The sequence below is a fragment of the Lycorma delicatula genome, chromosome 2 (assembly GCF_047948215.1).
Source record: "Lycorma delicatula isolate Av1 chromosome 2, ASM4794821v1, whole genome shotgun sequence".
NCBI lineage: Eukaryota > Metazoa > Arthropoda > Insecta > Hemiptera > Fulgoridae > Lycorma > Lycorma delicatula.
Window position 1 is genome coordinate 106,802,834 of NC_134456.1, and position 26,559 is coordinate 106,829,392.

Here is a 26,559-nt window from a genome sequence, read left to right on the forward strand (position 1 = left end):
CCATTTTGACCCATTTAGACGAAACGTTGTTTACATTTTCTTTTTTTTATAATTTAAAGTTGGTAAAACTTTTGTTTATTTAAATGAAAATGCAATACAGAATTAATTTTTTTTAGTGCATTCTGAGCAAATAAATCCTAATATTAAAATTTTTGTCAAGAGAATTACGAACATGTAACGTTAAGATATAATTAAGATTTCAGTCTATGTAAAAGTATATTGTAAAATTCTTGGTAAAATACTTTAGCATTTTAATCAAATTACACTGATCAACAATGATTTTTTTTAAATGAGAACGAATAACTGATTTTATACAACTTTTCATGCTGATTTCATATATGAAATCAGAATTCTATCAGGCTTAGTTTTTTTGTAACTATTATTCTTATTTTCAGGTAGTATCATGCATGTATTCCATAAGCATACCAATTTTGTGAACGTATTTTATTATATTATTTTTTAAACTAAACAGCTTTTGATTATTTATTACAGTCCTTTAACTGTTGTCACATTGATTTGTTAGACATTAGCGATCATTTTTATTATTTACACAGTAATTAAAACGAACAGGAATGTGACTCATTCTTTCTATTTTCAACTTACTACAAACGTATCATTCACTCATTAGTTATTTCTGTCGTTATTATACTTACTTATAAACTGTCTGTCGTTATTATATTTACTTATAAACTGTCGTGCAGACTAGAGAAATATTTTTAATTCTTATTCAGGTGCGAGTTCTCGTGTGTGTGTGTGTAACATTCAGTTTTGTAGCAGGCTTTCGTATTTGCGGGTAATGTTGTTCAGTAAATTGAGTTTATGTTTATTAGTGTGTTTATAAAGTGTTTTTTTAAACAATATTAGTTATTGTAATGTATTAACAATGCCTTGCAGTTGAATTAATCATCCAAACAATTTCTGCTATATCTATGGTGAGTAAACATTGAGTCTCAGAAAATAAACAACACCATTGATAAAAAATTCGTATGAACGGTACTTTGGATGTAAATTAGGTGATCAGGACAAACCTTGGGCTCGTCGTATTTGCTGTGCTTCTTGTGTAACATTGTTGACTGTTTGGCTAAATGGATCTAGTCACATGCCATTTACAAATTCAATGGTCTGAAGAGAACTGAAAGATCACACCGTAGACTGTTATCTTTATGTAATAAAGATATCTGGGATAACAGCTAAAACTAGACGTAGTGTTAAATACCCTGATATTCCCTCTTCTTTTTTCCTGTTTAGCCTCCGGTAATTACCTTTCAGATAATACTTCAAAGGATGAATGAGAATGATATGTATGAGTGTAAATGAAGTGTAGTCTTGTACAGTCTCAGGTCAACCATTCCTGAGATGTGTGGACTCTTTACTGAAAGCTTTGGGACATATGCACCATCCTGACGAATGGCGATTTTTATTGTCTCGTCAAAGCTTAGTTTGAAAGCTGTCCTATTTCACATTGGAAATAAATACCTATCAATACCATTAGCATACGCTGATCACATGAAGGAATCTTATAAAAAATATGAAACTTGCATTGAGCAGGATTCAGTATGAGAAATATTTATGGCATATTTGTGGAGATCTAAAAGTAATAGCGCTTTTACTTGTACTGCAACTTGGAAACACTAAGATCTGTTGCTTTTTATGCGAGTGGAATAGCAAGGATAGGAAAAACCATTACATAAAAGAGGAGTGGCCAGAGAGGTACTGACAAGAATATTGTGTCAGGTTGTCAGGTAAAGCCAGAAAAAGTTTATCTTCCGTCACAACGCATTAAGCTAGGTTTATTTGAAAGTTTGTTAAACTAATAGATCGTAATGGTGTAGAGTTTCAGTTTCAAAAAAAAAAACAAATTCCCTAATATAAGCGATGATAAAATATAGGAAGGTATATTTGTTGGACCACAAGTAAGAAAAATAATGAGTTATCTAGCATTTGAAGAATGTTTGAATAGTTTGAAGGTTGCTGCATGGAAATCACTTCAAAATGTATTAAACAACTTCCTTGCTTGCTTATAAAACCGTAAGGCCAGCAACTACAAAGAACCTGTGAGCGAACTCTTTCAAAACTATAAAGAGCTTAGGTATAACTTAAATAACATAAGTATTAGGTATAAAGAACTTAGAACGTCAGGATGGTGCATATGTCCCAAAGCTTTCAGTAAAGAGTCCACATCATTACAATACGCTAAGATTTCGTACTGAGAGAAGAAATGTTCAAAATCCATTTCTTACATTCACATTTGGATTTTTTCCCTAAAAATCTCGGCGCTATCAGTGATAAACATGGATAACGCTTTCACCAGGAGATATCTATAATGGAAACACGATACCAGGGATAAAAAATAAATAAATTTAAATGGAAAAGAAATGGATATTAGGTGAGTACAAAATGCATGTGAGGTATTGAAACATTACGTTCACCGTACATTTTTTGTTTCGAAAGAAATTACAGTTACAAAAAAGACTGAGCCCGATAGAAAACTATTATTAACATATCTGAAATCAGCATAAAAATTACTATAAGAATAAGTAATTACAAATTATCGTTGCAGCTATTTTTCATCATGTAAAAGTGAATATCATATCCTATTACCCTATCATATTTTTATAAAAATATTTCATAAATTTGTTTTTAATTATTTATAACATAATTAAAATTTTTAGTTAATGTTAAAAATTTATGTTTTTGATTTTCTTATGATAACAAAAAGGCATCACGAAAACCGAAATAACAGCACGATCTGAGTATATTGATTGACTACGAGTAATATTTATACATTCATTTTTTATTTCATAGAGTTCAAGTGGAGTGTGTAAATTTGAAAATAAAACCATTTTTTTATATTTTTAGACAAGTAATGCTTTGATTTCAAATAGATTTTGGACAAAGTCAGTTTTGCTAAAATTTATTAGGCTGCTTCATAAGTGATTTTCAGGTAAATATTAATCACACACCAATGAATACTATGACCTATTTTAATTCAGTTTTTGTAATGAAACTTAATTTATGAAAAAAGAATTAATTTTATTTCTTAATTTCATTCTTTTCTACCTGTGTTTTATTTCTAGTGCTATGTTAAGTCTTTACTTGGACAACGTGCACAAATTATTTTTCCTTTATATGAGATGTTGAATTTTTGCAAGGTTTAATGAGGACTCTCTTCACGTGATTAACATGAATAAAATTCACTTATTTTCTCCCTTGAGGTACCGGTTTTAAATGCTAACAGACAAAAAAAAATTTATCTGAGTAGAGACTTATGTATTTACCTCCAAAAAAAGAAGTATTTAGCCACCGATCTAAAATATATTTCATAATTCATAGACAACTAATATAAACAATGCTGAATTCTGTAAAGTTAGGATTTTTTAAGTTAGGGTTTTGTCTTGGCTATTTTACTGAAATTTGCATCACAGTTGCTACAAACACACAAAATTTAACAGCATTAACATTATTGCTGTGTGGAGTGTTTCGAGTTAAGTTATCTTGCCGTAGCTCGTTTTATAAGTTTATTATTCTTATCAACTTAAATAAGATATGGCCAACTGTCCCCAATCTGTCGATTTTAAAATTAATAACAATTTTACTGCTTTTCGTCTCGCAAGATAAAGTTGAAAAGTGTTAATGAGTAGGTGAGCGTGCTTTTTGAATGAGTACGTAAGTGCTACGCCCTAAATTGAATTTAAAAAAAATAATTTTTTCATACATAAATTACTCAATTCTAATTATATAGTAATAATATAGTAGTATATATATATATATATATATATATATATACTACTACTACTACTACTACTACTTTAACATCATCGTTTTGATGTAATATATATATATATATATATATTACAGTAGTAGGAGTAGTTAGTATTTTTACGATAATACGAAAGAATCGTACAACGCGGAAAAATCGGGAAAATGAATTTTTAACGATAAATATTGGACTACATTTTTCAAAAACTGCTATTAAGTTAAAAATTTTGTAAATTTTACAACAGAAATGAAATTCCTGCTGCATTTTGCAAACCATAAACTATGATCTTCCGAATTTTTAATGTACGACTTTTAATAGACTATTACTTTTCGTATACTATTAATCAATAAAAAAATTAAGTTTATCAATAAGGGAAAGTAAATAACAATAATTTGTTTTAGCAAAACAGATGATCGCAAAAGCAAACCTTTCATGTCATAATAAAAATGTAAAAATTGAACTTTTGGTATTAGTGAACGGCAAAAAAATAAATATAAGAAGTATTTACATATCATTATACAGTAGAAGTATTGTTGACAAATAGGTAAAGTATACAATCACATAGTATTCTCTTTATAACTTTACCACTGCATCAAAACTCGGTTAAATTAACTTGATCGCAGGTGAAGAGTTAACTGATAAAACAATTAAACCAAAAATTGTTTAAGAAAATTTTTAAATTATTTAAGAAAAGGCGTTTCCAATAAAATAACAGAAATTTAGCGTAAAGCACAAACAGTGTAATATCTGAAGAAAATAAAATATGGAATTCCGATTACGTTTGTGAAGAAATAGAAGACAATTTCATCATTAAATTTGATGTATTATGACTTCTGAAAATTCTGTAGATGATCTATCATCAGATAATATCTTATCTGTCTAATTTATGTAAGGTAAAAAATAAATTATTGTTATTCTTTTATTGTTATTGCGGCTATTTTACTGAACGTTACATCACAGTTGCTATAAATACCCAACATTTAATAACATTAACATTATTGCTGTTTGGAGTGGATCGAGTTAAGCTATCTTGCCATAGCTAGTTTTATACGTTTATTATTCTTATCAACTTAAATGAGATATGACATTAATACTATAATGACGCTGAAAATACAGACATGAACTGTTTAAGCCTTACTTCTCACCCATTTACGGAGGAAGTTTCTTACATTTACTCCTAAAAAAAATCCTTAAATTTCAATAAATATAATGGTAAAAAAATTCACGTGGGCCATGGAATAGTTTTTTTTCTTATCTTCTAGCTCGCAATGATACATACATACAGACTTAAATTTAAATTTATTTATAAAGATTTAGGGTACGTATAGATAACCTGCATTACAATAATTACTTTCTGCCTCCCTCAGTAGTAGTATTCATTAAATTCTACTTAACTGATTTGTAATATGATCCGAAATAACTTATAATCTCTGGCAGTTTAATCTACTTATTTATTTTTTTAATAAACTAATATTGAAACAAATATAATTTCAAATGATGTACTTTGTTTTTGTCAATTATTTATCAACAGTGTGTTTTTATGTTTGCTGTTTTTACCATCTGGTTAATTGTTTTAGTCTGCCACACCGCAAAAGGCTTTTATTTGTAATTTTCCATAAATCTGTTGTTCTATCTGAAATTTAAATTAGTCCTTTACTTGTCTAATATCTATTTTCTTTGCGTATCTTACTAAGATAAACTAAAGTTTTTCCATTATCATTTGTATATGTGTGTACGCGCACGCGCGCCTGTGTGTGTATGGGTGGATATGTAAGACAAAGTGATACTCAAGAATAGCACAACATGGATGGCATTTATTTGCGACGCACTTCGGAACAATTATAAGGGAAAATTCCATCTCCAACTTCTCACAAATATTTGAAGCTATCAATCAAAGAAAAAAATTCAAAACTAAAACCCATGAATTTCTAATAACATTTATAAAGAAGGTTCTTTCTTAACTCAAATTGATGACTACTAATCTTTCTGTAGTAAGGTTAAAGAAAAAATATTAAAGGAAATAAAATTATAGCAATTTTTACAGAATTAGAATAAATAATAATCTATAATAATTAGAATAATAAATAATATAATAATTAGAATAAATAATAAATAATAATAATTCTGATTGAAATACAAGGATTAACTTTCAAAATTGAATAAGGAATGGTACAAAAAAGAACACCATGTTTTACTTCCTTCTACGAAATAAAGGAAGTATTGTGATCGCGAAAAATTCCGGTTTTCAGATTTCAACGGAAATATCCATTTTGACCATCCCGGAATCCATTTTGACTAGTTTCGGAGCGATGTCTGTACGTATGTGCGTACGTATATATCTCGCATAACTCAAAAACTATTAGCCGTAATATGTTGAAATTTTGGATTTAGTATTTTTGTAAAATCTAGTTGTGCACCTCCCCTTTTGATTGCAATCGACTTCACCAAAAATGTCTAAAAAGCCCAAAATCCAAAAATATGGATTTGGAACTTTTTTTTAATTGCAGTAATAAGCCCTCATTGAGAGATTTTCAACGATATATCGTAAATGATACTTACTTTCATTGTTTTCAGAGTTACAGCCAAATAAAATTTTAATTAATGAAATATTTTGATCTTACAAGTGGAAGGCACATCGGTTTGAATTCGACTTCATTTCCTTTTGTTCTTAAATTTTTTATTTTAATTTAAATGTACTGATTTATTAATAATTATTAATATATGATTGTAAAAAATGTTTTACAATTAATAATAACAATAAAAAATGAATATGGAAAAATCAGAAGTAAAATAGAATTTTATGCACTTTTAAAAATGTGTATATGTAATTTAATAGGCGTACAAGGAAAGCCATGTGGTGTCCACATCAGATTTTTTTAATTTGAACTTTATTACTTTAGCTCGTTTCTAATTTAACTATTCATAGACCACTTTATGCTAACCACAATAAGATGATAGGTTAAACGCAGATAACATGGTTATGAGGTTATTATTCTACGTATTTACCCTTACATAAACATATTAACCACAGATGAAATTTTTTTTTAAATTGGTAAGATAAAGGTGGGGTGTCTGCTTCAACTCCATTGAAAATTGAATCAAAAGAGAAATTATTGCAGGTAATTCCATTCTTATTATTTTATCATTATTTTACACAAATATTATGAAGTATTTAAAATGAAAGTACGTAATATTTTAGTGAATTTTATGAATAAAATGACATATGTTTAACGAATAAACTTGTTAAGAAGTTGAATGTCGTAAATATACGTAAAAGTATGACTCGTATTTATGATCATTTTATGATCATAAATACGAGTACTTTTCATACTTTCAGTACGATTCATACTTTTTAGATAATAATTAAAATACAACATAAGATATTTATAAATTAAGAAACAGTAAATAATATTATAATGTGAAAAGAAAATTCTATTTTAAATAATGAATGACTTAGTAAAAGCATTAATTTATTAGTTCTTTAATAATATTTATTTTAATAAATACTTAATACCCTGTTTATCTAAGAATTAAAATATAAAACACCGTTTTTACAAAATTGAAAAAACAATTTTATATTTTTTGAATAAATTTTCTTTACTAATTTTCCTTTCACGGCGAATAAAGCTAGAATAACTACATTAAAGGGAAAAGTATAACAATTATGTCAAAAACTGGGTTCAAATTTTTTTGAAATCTTAGGTTATAGGGTCCCAATTTGTTTGCCTAAACCAAAAAAAAAAAAAAACACATGTATGTATGTCTCACTGCTTTTGGCCTTAGATCTTAGGATTGACCGAATCGTTTTTTTTTTTCAAATTTGGCTCAAATATTTCTATTTATAGAGTATTAATCACATTAATTTTATATTCAAAATTCGTTAAGGGGATAAGGATAACGCGAAAAAAACAATTTCGATTTTCTTTAAAGACATTTTACAGAAAACTTTATTAAGGAAAATTTATTACCTTAAATTTATTACCCTGTATATTCATATACAAATTATAAAAATTTTTGTTTTTTCAAAAAATCAACCCCCACTTCCTAAAATTGAAATATATATTTTTGTTCTTTTTCTCTAATTCCCTTCGGTTTAAATATTTTTTAAACATTTTTTTTGAAGTCAATGAATCATATCATAGCTATTAAGAAATTTTTACAATTTTTTTTTAATTGTAGGCCCTAAACCTAAATGCAGAAAAGTTTTTTGAAAAATTTATTTTTCTTATTTTACCCTTTATTGAATGGGGTGTTAGATTTAGAGAAAACTTTGCATAAGCAAATTTGTTAAGCTTAACCTATATATGAATTTTTTGGAAAACGTTTTCTTAAAATTTATTCTCCACCTCTACCCTCTACACATTATATTCTGTTTGGTTTTTTTTTTTTTTTGCTGTAACTTTTTATTATTAAAAAAGGTGTTTTTTTTCTTCATAACTTAAACGGACTAAAATTAAAGTAGTTTTATCACCTATATTTTATTCTTGACTCAAAATAAGTCATTTATTTTCATTACTTTCATAAAAATTATAATTCATTTTTTCAATATTTTTTAAATTAATTTTTTTATTAGGGATGACTTCTTTACAAATAAATGTTTCCTAAATATTCACTGCAGAATAAAGGAATCCCTGAAGATCAAATAATTTTTTAATCGAAACTGAGAATTTTAGTGCCTAAATCTTATTTTAGCAATTATCATAATTAATAAAAAAGCAAGGTGACCTGCGGACCCGGGAAACTCATACAATATTTTGCAGTTTTTATTTCTATTTCCTGATGATTTCAAATATTTCATTAAGTTCGTTAAAGCTATTATTATTTGTCTCTTCGCACTCAACTTTGTTATTAATTAATTAATTCTTTCTTCTAAACAATCTTTTTTTTAATTGGCCTTTTACTAGTTTATAGAGATGAAGGTTTTGAAATTGAATTATAAGATTATCTCTAGTCAAATGTTATCAGTTGTCATCATCCTTGTATACAATTTCATCAATTAGTTATGCTTCCTTTTTATTTATAACCTGTTAGAAGCTTTTGATCATCATTACTTAAAACGGATATTGCAAAACTTTCTCGTTAGAAAATTTTTAAAAAGAATTACAAAACTAAAGTTAAAATGCAAAGAAAAAAATAATACAATTGAAGACATATCCTGTCATTTACAGTTAATACTATTTTAAAAATTAATTCTCACAATGATTCATAGTTTTAACAATACGGCTAAACTTCTTCAATAATAAGTAAATTACAAATTAATTTTTTTGTAAAAATATCAATTTAAATTAATTTTAAATCACGTCACTTTCTTTATTCGTTCGATAACAGGAGTGGAGGAGTAGATGGCGTTTACTACATTTCATCTTTGTATTCTATGGTCAAATTTATATACTCTAAAAATATAGAAAATATATATAATACACATAAAACATTTTTTTTTTTTATGATTAAACTACATATTTTTTGGGGTGCATTTAAAAAGTTTTTAATTAAACTAGTATTGTCTAAAGAAGTCAATACCGAAGAATAAAACAAGAATTTTATCATAGGTAAACGTTTTTTTTTTTTTTATTATTATTATAACGAAACAGTAAATTTACAATCTGTTCAGCAAGATAATTGAACAATAAGTAAATAAGATCTACTTGAACTAACATTAAGTAGTCACAGACCCAGTGGCTGGTGACTTAACGACAACAACGAAATGAAAGAAATGAAATAGAAGAGCACTCCGTACATCCAGACCATAAAGGCACCTAATTGAAACGATAAGGCAAACCAAGAATATTATTCCTCACCAATCTTGAAAAATCACTGATCGTGTTATGCAATAAGTTGACCGCCAGATAATTCGGGTGCCGATCCAGACGATTTTAATAACGTAGGCTGACCAGAGAGATTTCCTGCCCAACAGTTCGCAACTTAAGATCATTATGCATGAGGCTATTGCTTATGTAACAGGGTATGTTTAGCATTTTTCGCAGTGTTTTGGTCTGGTAGCGTTCAAGTATGTATGGAAATGCACACCGTACCCCATAATTCAAGTCTGTAAGTCCAAACAGACTTTAAAACTGATTTATAAATCAATAATTTACTTTCTACTGAAAGCCGCGATCTATGTTCTATCAGCCAGTACGTATTTTTAAACTTCAGATCCATCTGTTCCGTTTAGATTTCGTATGTTTTGCTCAAGTAAATCGTCGGTCAAAATGAAACTCAAATATTTACAGTCCTGACATCTCGGAATCGGAACTTTGAAGATAGAAACAGATGAGTTCCCTACAAAGGATGAACGTGACGCGCTTTGATTTTGTTTCGTTTATTCTTATTTTCCAACATGTACGTCATGATTCGAGGAGAGTGATATAACCTTGAATAAAACGAGGCGCAGTAGCCGGATCTTCGGAGACAGCAAGTTTTGGATTGCAGCATCATCAGTAAATGTTACAACTGTAGTATCTGCCGTAATTAGCAAGCCAGCCGTAAACAGAACATATAAGATGGGTCCGAGAACGCTGAAATAATAAGGAAAAACCCTAATTGAATAAGGAACAAATCCGTCAAAACCTCTCCATTTTTAACTTGAAAACTCCTGTATTCTAGGTAAGATTTCAGCACTACGTAGAAAACATACTGTAAAACCTTTCTCAGTTCATCAACTTGCTAGGTCAGTTTCGATTAAATTTTCTCAGTATGCTTAACCCTACATGCTAAACCTTGTCAAAAGCCTGACTAACATCGAGGAAAACCGCTGAACAGTACTGTTGCTCGTTATAAATCAGTATATTTATAACGTTATCAACCCTTTTGCTTGCTCCACAGCAGCATTTTGCTTCCTAAACCCAAATTGGTGAGCTGGAATTTGATCGTCCACTAACTGCTTCAGCCTTTTCAAAAAGAGCTTTTCAAACACCTTAGAACGCACAGGAAGCAAACTGATAGGCTTATAAGACGTTACATTTGTCGAATCTTTACCCGGTTTTGCTATCACAATTATCTGTTAAATTTTTGACGGATCAGGGAAATTACCAATTTAGGACAATAGCACTAAAAATCAAAGTAACCAAGCATAACACATGCCGAGGTAGTGACTGAGGAACCCGACCGTATGATCAAATCACACCCCAGCGCCTTTGCTGGATGTATTTCATCGTTAGCGCGTAATTGGCAAGGACATTTGGAAAGGAAAAGACAAATATCGGAGATTTCCCCGATCTCCACTGGATCTGTCTCGATGTCAATGCGCTGGAATGCGACGGAAAAGTGTTCAGCAAATAAGGTAGCCTACTCCTGAAAACTTCTCGCCCACGTTCTGTTAATGTTATGGAGAGGAGGAATAGTCTGCAGGGATCTCTTGAACGACTTCGCAGCTTTCCATAAAGTGTACCCAGCAGCCTGCCCAAAGTATGATATAAAAAAAGTAAAATTTCAAGGTTAATGATTATTTTAAAAAGGATTCCTAAGGCTTAAGTTATAAAAAATGACAGATCTGATCGGGATTTGAACTCAAAACCTTTTACATGAAGCTATTGATTCTAGAAAATATATAAGACAAAATCTGTTTCATTGTAAGTTGGTTTAACCGTAAAGGTTGTATATACCGTTAAATGAATCATGTTATTCCTAGAATGTGACGTCATACTAAACTCACTAAAATGCAAGAAACTCAGGTTTAACAAAAAACCTTCGCTAAGTTCACCACTAAGACTGACTGTTAAATCAACGTTATTTCCAAAGAAGTTACTTTTAACTAGTGAGTAATCTGTTTTTATATTTTAGGTACTTTCCAGAAATCATAATCATAAGAAAAACTGGGACAGATAGAAAAAAACAATAAAATATACTTTTTATTTAGAATAAAGTAAATAAAATTCTAAACAATCTTCTCATACAGTGAATATAATATTACTATCTGAAATGAAATCAGTTATAAATGTGGTACAGGTTATCAATGAAATTTTACCAATGAAAAAAAATTAAAATGAATTGTTAAATGCAAGGTCAAAATTTACCTGCTGACAGTTTTGCAAAACAGGAAATAAAAAGTCATTTTCTTTTATTTCAAAATATTTAAAAAGGGTAGATACCTTTCCAATGAATTTAGAATCTCGACAAACTAAAAACCCCCTTTTTGGGTACCGATTTTCCATTAGGAAGTATAAATTTTTTTAAATAAAAATTTATATTTTCCGATATTGTTAGATCAGTTTGGATTAAATTTTCTCAGTATGGTCAATTTTTAATTCCTGTTATATTGAAAAAAGCGTTCTTTTGGAAAATAGAGAAGAAAAGAAGTGTTAATAATTAACTTTTTTTATGTTTAACCTCCGGTTCTGCAGTTAAGCAATTTTTTTCCGCAGAGGATGAGATGGATGTTTTGTAGCGTGTGTTAAAAATGTCATGCCTGACCGGGATTCGAACCCAGGATCTCCGGATGACAGGCCGAGACGCTACTAACACTCGCGCCACGGAGGCCGGCAGTACTTAAGTAACTGCTATTGTTATAAGGAAACTTAAAAGATATGTTGAATGATACTGAAGAAACCGTAGCAGTAAATTAATTAGACGATCAAATTAAATGTAAAAAAAGAAAAAATACAGATTTATAAGAACTTATAAATAATTTTTAAATATAATTAAGGAAAACAGTTTTTCTTATTAAATAATGATATCATAAATAGGTAGAATTTTAATGTTCTGATATTTTCCTGGAACATTCTTTGTCTTACGTAAGTTCCTTAGATGTCTTAGAACGTAAATGTAATGTTGTACTTCGACTGTTTACGTACAATATTCCACTTTTTCTGAGAAATTTAGTACTACCGTTTTGACATCTGGTCTTTCCTAAAAACAGGCTACTAATTGCCAGACAGAGCTCTACTTTTCTGTTTTTCACTCGTGAAGGTATTTATGGAATAAAATGGTGTATTAACAGTACAACTGAATTTTTTTTACTTAATAAAAAATTTTATTTAATAAATGATTATTTTACAGTTGCTATATTTCTTTTCTTCTTAATTAATTTCTATTACAACTTAATACGGAATCAAGTCTAATCCAGGATCTTCATTTAGCTATGTACTTAGAAGGTTGATAAATATTCGTACATCACTACATTAAATAGCGCTTTAGTTTCTTTTAAATTTTTTCTTAATTTAATAAAATTAAATATATTTTTATTCTGAAAATACGAGTCATGATATTAAATATTATTAAGTGTTTTTTTATAAGAAAAAGAAAATTGTCGGAGTTACTGAATGATGGATTTTTCCTTCGAAGTGATTTTTTTTTGTTTCTGATGATATCACCACAATAAGCTTGAAGCCTGTTCGTGGGTTATGGAAATGTAGCGTATGAAAAAATGCCATGCCTGACCGGGATTCGAACCAAGGACCTCCGGGTGAAAGGCCGAGACGCTACCACTCGCGCCACGGAAGCCGGCGCGAGTGGTATTTTATTTATTAATATATTTTTTTTTTCAATTTGACTGTTTTGTTTTTCTGTTGGATATGTTACATTTAATTATACTCACTCATGTTTTCGTTATATGTTAGCCAGATTTAAAAAAAAAAAATTTAATGTTATAAATTTTCTATTATAATCATATTTTTTTTATTATTTTTCATAAGCCAGCAAAATTATTTTGCGTGCTACGGCAGTTGAAACTAAAGAATCATTTACTTGATGCTCATTTAAAAAGTACAACGGTAGTTAAGTCTCTCATATATCTGTCTTCAAAACCATTAGAGGTTGTGCATGTATTATTAAGTATTGGAAAAATACTGAGGTTTATTTGTTAAATCCCAGAAGTTACTTTTTGTAGAGCCATGGAAAGGGGAAACCCCCAAAAATATCCACAGGCCCCACTAAACAACAAAAATATTAAGGACATAATAATAATAATTACAATAAATTTTATGTTTATTTGTTTTCATAAATTGCAAAATACTGGGTCCCGCATCTTATCATAAGTCTTATCTCAGTAAGTTCCTGTATTAACATAATTTGAACACTTGTTATTCACACAGTACAACACAAAAATACAATGAAAAATACACTTATATCTTTAGATAATACTTAAAATTTTATCAGATACTTACTAAAGGTGTCATCGGAGAGTAAAATAAATAGAGATTAATTTTTTAAAATTAAATAAATTCTAGAAAATAATTATAATAAGTTTAATAGAAATGTAATTTTTAATACACGCACATCTAAATTAGGCTGTTTTTGCAAATTACAGATTTCAGCGAGATATTAAAAGGTAGGAAGCGAATGTTAGTAAAATTTTACTACCTGGAAAGTCTATACAACATTTGAATCTGATGTAATTTTAAATAAGCTTTAACATACAAGACTTGCTGTTTACAATTTTAAAGTTTTACGTCTACAGGGTAGTTTACAGACATAAAATTCGGTGTCGTATGTTTTATATTCAGCGGATTGTTTGCGCTAAATTAAAAAAAAATTGTGTGGCGAAAATAGAAGATGTTGAGGCTCGAAGATAATGGATTTAAAAATATTTTTACTTGAATCATGGAAATGCCTTTGAAGTTTATTAATAACAATTGTTTTAATTGTAAAAGCACTCCCTTCTCTTTAGCTTTTATTTTTATAAATTTTTTGTTTCAACCTACTTACATAAAATTAAAAAATTCTATTTTCTTTGATTGAGTAGTATTTTGGGTATTATCCTACTTAATAAAGGGTTAAGATTAATCTCATCATTAAGTAGAATTTTTATAAAATTCTTGCTATGTTTAAAATACTATTTACTGTTTAAAATACTTACTATTAAAAACTATTTACTTCATAACATAATAATTAATAATTCATCTCTCATTATGTTCATTAAATGAGCATAAACCTATTGTTTTTTATAAAATAAATAAATAATCTTAGGATTGTTCTACTTGCAAAAATACTGCTACTTGTTGAACCAAAACTATATTTAATAAATATTTTCATTGTAATAGTTAAGTTTATAATCTAACCATTTAGTCTTTGAAAATTTGGTCGTTTTTAATTTTCCGAATGTGTCGCATCAATGTATAATATTGTTGAAAAGGTAAACAAAAATGAAAAAAAAATTGTTGTAGATGTTTGTTATGTGTCAACAGAAACAAATACAGTTCTAATCTATTTTTTAATATTTTTATATCAATTTAAATATTAAAATTGATTAATTATTGTGTAAGATTTTAAAAATGCCAAACGTGATCTGAGTGTGACAGTGCACAATCGAAGAGTGTAACATGTAATAATAATTATGTAATTTAATGTACATTATAATACACAGAATTTTAATTTCTATTTTTACATATTTAATATATTCCTAAATAGGATCTATTAAATAATATTTATTAATAAATTATGTAACTAGTAGACTAATTAAAATTTTATTATCCAATAAAGTTCTTGTTATAGTAATTACAGACATCTGATGATGTTATAAAGTTTTTTTACTGTTCACAAATAATTAGTTTAGATTAAATAACATTGTTAAATTCAGTATAATTTAATAAATAAAAAACTAAAAACGTAATCAGCTATAAAAATCTTACGTAATGTTTACTTATCATAAAAAAAACAACGTAAATTTCATCGTCACCTAATTGCTTACAAATTAATTGATTCGTTAAAAGATTGTTATTGATAGAAATATCTCTTAAAGACATAATTAAAATTCAGAATGAACTTTAACATATTTAACTGAACTTAAATTCCTTTTTTTGACCTGAAGTTCGATCTTTAGAAAATGATGGTGGTAGAAAACCACAATTGGTGAAAATCATCACCGTATCTGGCATGAGAGAGATGATGACGAGCATTATGTAATTTTCGCCTTCTCTTATTCATGCCAGAGGATATAAATTGCAGTACATCAGACGTTTTTAAATTTCCCAAAATTTTATCGTAACTAAATGATAGTAGTATTTTACATGAAATAGTGTAGGGTGACAGTTTCTGATCCTTGCAAACAACTTCTGCCATAGTTCTACCACGTGTAAAACTGATCCATAAATGTTATACCGATGAGACATAAATATTATATCTCACTAATTCATTTTGGCGATGTTTTTAGTATGAAATACACCGCGTGCTGACGTGAAAATTTTACAAGACTACGCATTTTCATTTTCGTTTGTTACTTTTTCATCGGCCAATCTTAATTATTTTTGCTATACTATCTAATAAATTCTTATTTTGTGAGAATAGGATATCTTATCTGGCTAATATATTATATACATATATTTCTTATAATAATTAAAATAATTTAAAATTCGATACGTTGAAAAAACTTTAAAGTTGCAAATATTTAATTTAAAAGACAGTATTTTCTGTTTAAATTTCGTTAACCTTTAGTTTAATACTAGTGTTCAAAAACAAAAATAATCATGATAATAAAATTAATTTTATGTTAAATTTCATTGTAAGTGATAAAGATCTTCTAATTTTATGTCTTCTTAAAACCCTGACATCATTACATTCTACCTAAGTCAAGATAAATGTTGTTCTTTTCCTTCAAAAAGTTTGAGATACTTGACTAAATGAAAAGAATTATTACCAATCTGTGTAGTATTGGGGAGGTTACACAAGCTTTCAGGGTAATAAATTCAAGTACACTCACATCAAACAGTAATAATTAAAAATAAATAATTCAGTTTTAATCTAATGTTCTAGTGAATGACTCAGTATCATGCTACCCGCCTGGTCAACTTATACCTTGGGGCTACACAAGATGAAGATTTAAAATTCACCTTGAATACTATTCTTAAGTTTTATTTATGTATGAGTACGGGAAGTAAAAATGTAGAATGAGTGTTTCATAAGTAAATAACGGATTGAAGCATCAATGTTACTAAAGTTTAAAGCGTATACAAAAGATTGTTTTTTAGATTTCAAAATTGAATTTCCTACACATGGTAGTATTATTTTTATACTTTTAAAATCTGCAGTTGGGACGAAGTTATAGAAAAATAACTGTTTATTTATAGTTAATTATTTGTTTAAACTTTTTATTTCGCTTCATAAACTTTCAATAAATTTAACATTTTTGTTCTTTTCAGCTTCCTTAATTTTTGGGTATAAAATTTGAATACAGTAATTAATTTTTTTTTATAAAATTATTAAAATAAAATCATATTTTTTCAGTTTAAAAATTTTCTCATATCGGCTTCCATTTTAGAGAAATTAGTTTAAAAAACTTCACATTCATGCAATGACGAGACCTTATTCAATATTTTAATTTTTTTACAACTCATTTACGAAAAAAAAATAGTTCTAAAGCAAATATTTCTTAAATATTAGTTTTTCAGAAATTTCAAGATTATTAGGCAATTCGCCTAAAAATAAGACCTAACTTAAAAAAAAAGTAGAAAAAAGCAGTTTGAAGCAAATTTGCTTCAAAACCGATTTTATTTAGGCTCCCCTAGTGCAGAAAATTAATTTCTTAAAAAGAATTTAAAAATTCATCTGCTAGGATATTGAACTATTTATTAAAATATATGTATTTATATATATCAAACTCCAGTCAACTAAATCCTTTTGTTCTTGTTTCTAAAGCATTAGGGAACAAAATACATAAATGAGACACTTTTACAAGGAAACCTTTTACCCAGAGTGTTCCTTTTGTTCTAACTGTAGAATCTGGTTAAAAAAATTATACATTTTTACGATTCCGCTCACTGTGGATCACGGATGTCGATTTTGCCTTATTTAAGACTACTAAACGTAAATTTAAAAATCTGATGTAAAAGTTTATAATTGTTAATGATTGTTAAAGGTAATGTAATTCAAATCAAATAATAACAATAAAAAATATTCAAATTAACAATTATTTAACCGGGTCTAGAAAAATGATCACTATGTTTGGAGAGAGAATAATTTAAAAACGCAGTCATTCTAATGGTTCAAACCTCTTTATTATCCCAGGCTCTATATAAAATTCAGTCAACAACAGTTGAAATATCGCACTATTTCAATCAATCTTATTCCAAAGGTTTGGTGCCTCCAGCAACAAAAACAAGGTTCAAGCATTCTTATAGAATGCTTGAACCTTGTTTTTTTTGTCAAAAACAAATTCTTCTTTTTAACAAAGTACTTTTTAACCAAAAATTAAAATATATTATTCGATATCTTTTTTTTTCAATACCTGTTTTATTTCCGGTACCCATTAATTCCTAAATGGTAACAAGCCAAATTATGCAATCTATTCCCTCTAAGCTTTCTAAGATTACTAGCACTTTCAATTAAAAACTTTAAATATTTTGATGTACGAAATTACTTTTTGAAAAAAAATAATAAATTAAGTGCAGCAAAATAAAAACAGAACGTTAAAATCGCGACTTGTTAATTCAGCCTCTTTCAATTCCGTGTCCGTAACATTACATTATAAAACAATTAATTTAAATTAATTATGGTAAGAATATTATTAGGAAAAAATAGTACTATAATCATCTACATATTTTCCCTAAAATTTTTTTATCTTCTGTAAAAGAAAGGTTGTTTTTTTTTTTTTTTTAATTGATAGGATTATTGTAAATTTATGTTTGCTTTATGTGTGTGCTTGAATTACTAATTTCCCTTTGTAGTTGACAATATATAGGTGAGATTAAATTATTTAATTTTATATAATTTACTGTTTTCTTGTTATTTTAATTCGTTAAAGAGATGGTATTTTAATAACGTCTTTATGCTAGAAAACGTCTTTATACATGAAAACTTGTAATACTTATAATTAAACTTAATCAGCGGGGTTAGTGCAAGTTGTTGTGTAAGAGGATTAACCTTGTAAAGTATGTATCCAATCCATTTATACTCGTACTTAAACACGTGCAAAAAACTGCATAAATAAAGGTAAGGTCAGTTCTGAGAATGTACGAAAGTTGTATTCAATGTTAGTACGTAGTATGTGAATCATGGAAGGGATAGGGTCATGGTCAACGCGGAAGAATCTTGGTATTGAGAATAAAACAAGATTTACCTTGACGAATGGAAGGATAAAAGAAGATTATTTGTTGCTATATTACAAGAATTTCTCTGGTGAAGAAAATTTTATATATATATTCAGTTTAGTCTTAATGTTATATTATACTGCCGTAGAAAATATTTTACAAAGAACTGTACCAGGGAAAAGTAATTATATTTGCATATTAATGAAATTCAGATACATAGTGTCCAAGGTTAAAAGTTCATTTTTGTCATTAATAATGTTTTATTATATATAATTTTATATTATTTAGCTGGTAAATTATTAAGAATTCCTAATACGTTTTAAGTATAATTTATTACCCAATAAATAATTACATAATCACATAAAAATCAAACAATAAGTAATAATAATTAATACTAAGTATTTTTAATGCAAAAGAATAAAACAAACTATTAGTAAACAATCTTAATAATAAACTATTCATAAGTTTATTGTTTTAAATGTTTAAAATAAAACAAATGTATTGTAATCTAAATAAATAATTAAAGAAAAATGTTGTAATTTTCTTACCTCTTAATAAACTTGACACATACCATTATTACAAAAAAAAGAATAAAATTTACATAAATATTCCTAGGAAGAAAAATATATTTTTTTAAAGAATAATCTTAAAATAAAAATGCAGAAACTTAGGTTTTTTTCATTTTTAGTAAAAAAAACTAATTATAAAGCTTAGTTTTAAAACTAAGCAAAATATTATTCTTTATAAATCTTATGACAGCAGTTTTATACATCTGTTTAAAAATTTCTACCGAAATATTTCACCTAGAAATCTAAAAAATGTATAAATTGAACTTAACATATTTGTAGCGGATACACAAAAAATATTGAGTTTATAATATTGTTATTCATAATATTGTTAAGTTTAAAATATTGAGGCTAAAATATTATGCCATACACTAGTTTCTATCTTCTCTTAAAACAGTGAAAAAATTTGAGCAGTTTCACACACTATTTTTTTTTGTTAAACATGCTTATATGTAAAAAATGCGATCTCTACATTACTTCTTTAAACAACATAAAACAACACCGAAGAATCAATTGTATCATTATATCACCTTCATTCATTGTCATTAAAATAGTTACTTATGAATTGATGTCAATACTTTCTATTTTTATTATTTTATTGATTTTTAAAAGTTTTGTTTAGATAATAATTTATTCAATTTTCAGGGCATATCTAAATGAACTTGGGGTTTACAACTTAAGTTAAATGATGAAAATGTTTTTAAAAAAAAATTAGTCGAAGTATTTTAAAATAAATTCAAGAATTCCAAAGTTAATGATATTAAAATAATTTTTCAATATTAAAGTGACTCAAATTAATTAAATACTCATAAACACCTCCATAAAATAATTAAGTTGTGATAACTACCTGAAAGTATATTTTGAAATTAGACAATTTCAAAAATAAATATAAATTACTGGAATTACAAAATTAAACTTAAAAGAAGATTTTTTTTTTGTACTCAAATTATATTTAAAATCGGTTTCGTCGATTAGAAATCATAAGAAAAAAACTGAAAAACCATTGAAACCATTGAAAAACCATTTGAAAACCACTGAAAAGTCAACTAGAAATCATAATGATGTCCAATACTACGATTTAAACCATAAATAAAAAAATTAAAAAAAATAGTAACATAGCAACAAATAACATTAAAAACATAAATGATCATAAACATAATAAATACTTTGATGATGCACCCCCCTTAGAATTCAAATTTTTTTTTACTAGGGTTAGCAGCCTTTCACTCGTAATTAAAATTGGGGTTTTAGAGATATTATTACCCTCTGATATTAAATGCCCAAGCATGACAGCTATAGCCCAGGATACTTATAATAAATTGTTCTTAATATTAGAAAAATATATATTTAGATCATAATTGAACTTTTTAGTTGATTTTTTTTTTTTTAGGTTTCGCATGCTAAATATATATATAAAAAATGAAATTATTCTTACCTTGGAAAAACTTTTATTACAATTTTTATATTCACATATTACTTTTGCATAGTCTATTTCTCACAGTTTATATTATTTACACAAATATTTACATTATTTTACATTTTACTTATTTTATTATTTTTACTAGAGTATGATATTTTTTAAAACATAATCCTGGGTGTAAGCCCGGCTGACGGAGATAAGTCAAAGTAAGAGTTTACAAAAAAAAATAAACTGTCTGACGCCTGCCACCTTTCACATTCCTATCACTGCACACTGCACAGTCTTTAGTTATTTATGCTTTCTTCATTTGCATAAATGAAATGTGGTTTACCATTGAGTTTGTCTTCTTTGACAGTTGAAGAAGGTTACCACATTTCTGATTGTAAGAGTTGCGGTTCACTAACTAAATTTTTATCATATCAATGCGGAATGCTTTTTGTTTTATCGGTTTCAACTCAAGCATTTTTATTTTATTGGTGAACAACATAACATAATATTCCATATTTTTTATTTGCATAACATTTTGGCTAACCAAAAGAAAATTTGTCTCCACAGTTTGATAGACCGGCGTTTGAAATTAAAAGCAGCAGATTGCTAGTCTGCCAAGTCAACTCCACCCATAAATTCATTATATTTACAAACAACCACTCGTTTCCTGATCTGTCTTATTGTTACATCTTTGTCTCTTTTTTGAATTGTCTGCAATTTATTATTGTATAGAGTACAGATCATTGTAACAAGGCGTTTATCCTACCAAAATAAAACCATTACCGTGTTGTTCTTTAGATAAGGCTTTATTTGTACTTTCTTCATTTTTGTTTTTTATACCAACTGGTAAGCCTTTTCTGTTAGTTTATATTGTTCTAGTTGAATGAACCCGTAATTTTTGGAGTTCAACACTAGAATAGAAGCTGTCTGTATAAACTTGGAATCCCCTTCCAGCCGTTGAATGCAATAGTTTACTAAATGTATTGCTACCGAGAACTAAATGGAAATTCTGATCTATCCAAAGATTTAGTGGTGATTTGAGACTCATAATATGGCTCAAACGCATATATATAAAGCCAGTAGAAAACTTCGCAAACACATAAACTCTTGCACTCCACTTAGTAGACTTCAGTGAATTGCACATTTCTGCAAAAAACTCCACTTGAAACTAATAGTTGACTCGTCAACACATATATCCTCATCAGGCACATAATAATGAACAAATTTTTCAGACAGGTAACTCGTAATATTTTTTATCTTTTGGTCTCTTTTCACCCCTACTTGTTGTTCAGATGATGGAGGAGATACATGAAATTTCCAGAATATCTGGAAAATTCACTCACGAGAAAAATCATCTTTGAAAAAGGGGCTAACAAACAGTCATCAGTAAAATAAGCCTGCAAAGCAGGTTTTAGTTGCATTGCCATGTTCATTATATGCCAATAAAGGCCATTAAATTGGGCAATGATCAATTATTCCAAATTGATCTTTTTTGTAAAGTACTTGATTTTACAATTTTTACACCTGCATATTGGTTTAATGAGCAATTTCTTATATTTTATCACAAAAAAGAATTGAAAAGATTTTATAAACCTATTTAAATTATTATTCACATCTCTATTGTCACTTATTGATGTAAACGGAATTTTAATAAATTCTGTGTCATCGTCTGAATTATACTCTTCCCATTAGTTGTCATTCACTAACCTATACCACCGCCGTCATCTTGTACTACACTACTTTCACCCATACACTCGTCAATATCACTAATCTCTGAATAACTACTGCTACTACTACTATTATCAAACAAACGTTTTCTAAAATCATCATCACAAAGAAATGATGAAGCAATTACAAACAAATCAGGAATAGAATGAAATTTCACTGAACGTAAACAGAAACGATCACTCCGCTTGTAAATCAGCTGTTGTAATGCCAACGTAAATAAGTTTCAAAATGTGAAATAAATAACATAAAAGTTATTGGTAAAAATGGTCGATTCCAAAGGCATAAATAGTAGTTCAACTGGGAGTTGTAAAGAGTGCAGCACACACTGAACTATCAGAACTCGGAATAATCATAATTTGGTGACGAACGGTTTTGTTAGTTACTCTTCCAGCCTCTTTCTTAAAAATACCATCGTTTCCCTCACTTAATAATAATAAAGGTAATATTAATGATTTATTTTCAATATTTCGTTTTAAAAAATATTATTTACAAAAAAATGATTAGAATATATAACTCAAAACATATAAGTAAACATTCTACAGATTAATTAAAAAATCATCAGCTGGAAAGTTGGAGTATTAAGATAAGATGAAATAATATTATCAATGAAACAAAATACTGTTTAGTAATCTTATTAGAGGTAAAACTGGTAATTCAAAAAGGATTTTACAACTTTAAAAGAATATAAAAATTTATTTAGATAACATAAATTTCGGTTAAGGCCTCATTTCATAGCAGAACGCAACAAATTTTGACTCACACAGTTTGTTAGTACAGAATTCAACCACCAACACTGTCATCAGTGTTGTTAAAAATGGATATATTTACTGGCGTGGAAGGTGTTCACTGTGTGTTCAGTTTCACGATTTGCAATCATCAACTGCAGTACACCGTAATTTTCGTAGACAGTATAGTAGGGAGCCTCCTGTAGGCAAACAATTGACTCTTGGCACAAAACCTTCGTTGAGACAGGTTTTTCTGTTAAACACACGAAACCAGGAGGATGCCTTCGCGTCCCTGAAACTGCTGTGGAACAACTCAGAAAAAGCTTTGTACGTAGTCCGAAGTAATCAACTCGAAGTGAGTCACGTCGTCGTGAGTGTCCCACAGAAGCTATACACAGTGTTACTCGTTTCACAGATACAGTACACATCTAAAGTACCAGCCACCCAGGCCGCCATCCAACACCTGTGCAAAGTTCCCGCAGCTTCATCGAGCCAAGGCGACCCCCACGCGCCCGGGGGGCCCCCTAGGCGCTTGGCCGAGGGCCTGTTCGCCCACGTGTTCTCCGACGCCTACTTCTTATGCGGATCTTCTCCCAGGTATATAGATCCTGCAGGACTGTCTTGGTATACCTAGCAACAGCCTTCCAGTTCATCGCCGAGTGCGTAGGGAAGTCTGCCTCCTGGGGCGACTAGGTGATATTTCCGCCCTGTCTTCCTCCCCACGCATTCCAATATTTTCCGTGTAAGGTTGGCGGTCGAAGTGCCGTATAACCTTATACGGCATATATATAACCACTTATATAACCAGCTTTCCACCAATAAACTTTTTGACCTTGTTAAAAACTTTTACAAGGGATTGTGCAAGGTTTTCTGCAAGGTGGTCTTCACTGAAGTCCACGTAGGCCACGTGAAATGTATTCTTGACAGGAGCCTCACCATCAAAGCCCTCTCCAATTAACCTTGCTTCTAATGTGGCTGTCAAGAGATTTTCCGCTTCGACTCCTGAAGCATTGAGTAGCCACGCTACTTGAGGGTGCCTTGTACCCAACTTCTCGTGTAATTTGTTCTCCGTTAGTTCCTTCATATCTATTACCGCAACGCTATCGCTATCTCTTTTATCGGGCTGTCCTGTGTAAGTATAGCTGTACGCGTTCTTCAGCCAAGTCTTTTTGTTACAGTCTCCCGTGTCTTGAACGGGGACTCCGTTGTTAAGTCCATCTATAATAGAACAGCCAGAGATAGCCATAGTCTGTTGCCACCTCCGCTGTTTGTTTATTGCCTGTAGTGAGAATACCGCTTACCATTCTTCTTAGTTCTCTCTAAGACATGCTGAAAAACTACCACTCCTCAGCATAGATGTAGAAATTTAGTAAAATATCTCTATAAAAGAGCTGTTTTTGATGTACCTGTTATAGAAGCAACAGATCAGACTAAGAAGCTATATTTTGAAGAATTTTTTGAGTTTGTATCCATTTCTCGAAAAAGTAAAATAATATGCTACAAGTTTAAGAAAAATATAACATATTGTATTTTTTTAAATGATTGTGTACAATACACGGCTTATAAATTATTGTTTTTATATATTGTTTTCTTTAATAACAACAGTTGTCTGTTTCCAAACAACAAACTTCGCATCTTATTATAAAGCCGAAATTTGTTTGTACCTCATTTATATTTTTATTCTTTCCAAACAAGTTAGAATAATTAATGAAATATTTTCCTTACAGTGGCAACGTATATATTCAACCATACGTTATTTTTCAGGAAAGGGATAGATTCGTTGGTTGTATTACATTACTTTTCCCTATTTTACTTGTGGCTGTAGATATGAAAACTACACAGAGTTAAAGAGAAACCAATCTCAGCTGTTTCCTGTGAATCAGTTCCTGTTATGAACAGAACCAAGGTTTTACTTGTGTAGCTGAACAATCTGCAATCGGTTGGCTTGGCATACTGATATGTTGCAATATATTTTATACGTTGAAGGGAACGAGAAACTATTTCATGCCTCACTTTTCTGTTATCCTGTCAACCTTATTATCCTGAGAATGACTACGCCAAATTCGGTTATGAGATGTATTTCGTATGAAGTACCTACAGCCATTTTTGTTACAGAACTTACAATAAAGTTTGTTGTTTTTTTTAAGTTATGTTTAATTTACTTCATATAACCGTTACTAATGAATCCGATTTAGTTTATTATTAAATCAAACTGCTAAATATATAAGATATTAAACTATTTTATTTATTTATTTTTGCCACTATAAAAGTGGAAAGGAAATTTAAACGTTTGATCTGGTTCTAAATCAGATCAAACGATTTTTCCATCTATCAAAAAAAAATTAAAATCTAGGGAAGTACGAAAAAATTAGAATTTTCTGAATTCATATATTTTGTTTAAAACATTTCATTTCTTTTTCTTCACTCTTCCTCATTTTATCATATAATCCTTAAATTTTGACTTCGTAATTCTTTTTATTAAGCTGAGACTTGTTATAAAGTATAATAACTAAACTTTCAACTTACCTAATTTTCAATAAACTTTTGATTACCTTCAATAATTGTACATTAGTTTGTTTTAAAAATGTTTCAATAAAAACATAATAATAATAAAATAAGCCAACTATAAAAACAAATCAGTTATTTTTTTAAAAATGTATCAAAGAGAATAAAAAGAAATAAATTTTGACATAAAAATATCTAACACAAAGATAGACTATCCAAATAATCTTTTCTAGAACTATAAATTAAAAAAAAAAAAAACATCATTGAAAAACCCAATACACCGTCATAAACACCAAATATTAAGAAAACAACTTAAAAAAATCAGTATTACTCTTGCTTTTATTTATGTGTGCTGTGTTTATTTATTTAGTTTTCATTACATTTATTACTTATTTTTTTGTTTATTGCGCATCTATTGTCTTCTCTATCGTTATAAAATTTGTAAATATAATATTTAATCTATACTTTCCTGCATCACCAGATTTCAAAGCTCCTACTTTTCTTTTCTGTTTTCCTAATTGATAATATTTCATCACCTAAAGAGCTTCATTGTATACAGATATTTTACAAGAAAATACTTTTTAATTCCTAAATCTGTGTTTGATACCACATTTCACTCCTATATAAACATAAACACTCTTTTGGCTTGCGTAATCCGGTTTTTTTAAGCTTTTAAATCATTCATCATCTGTAACTTTATTATTTATGAAATAAAACTCTGATAGTAATTGTGTATTGTGTTCTCTTATAATTCTATTATATTATTTAATTTCTTTCTCATTACCTTCATGGTTTCTCATCATTGTTTTACGCTTGTTAACATTAAGTCAATCAATGTCTCTCCCAAAAATAAATCCATGCTGTTAAAAAAAAAATAAAATAAAATAAAAACAATGTCACCAACGAATCT

General features: G+C 28.6%; 1 protein-coding gene across 1 annotated transcript in view; it reads right to left on the reverse strand.

Moving 5' to 3' along the window:
* LOC142319924 (cytochrome P450 4C1-like) overlaps positions 1 to 26,559 on the reverse strand; it is a 167,582-nt gene that overhangs the window by 18,174 nt on the left and 122,849 nt on the right. The window contains exon 15 of the mRNA XM_075357598.1: positions 22,399 to 22,508. Within this exon, the coding sequence (XP_075213713.1) occupies positions 22,399 to 22,508 (110 nt within the window). The remainder of the gene's footprint in view (positions 1 to 22,398; positions 22,509 to 26,559) is intronic.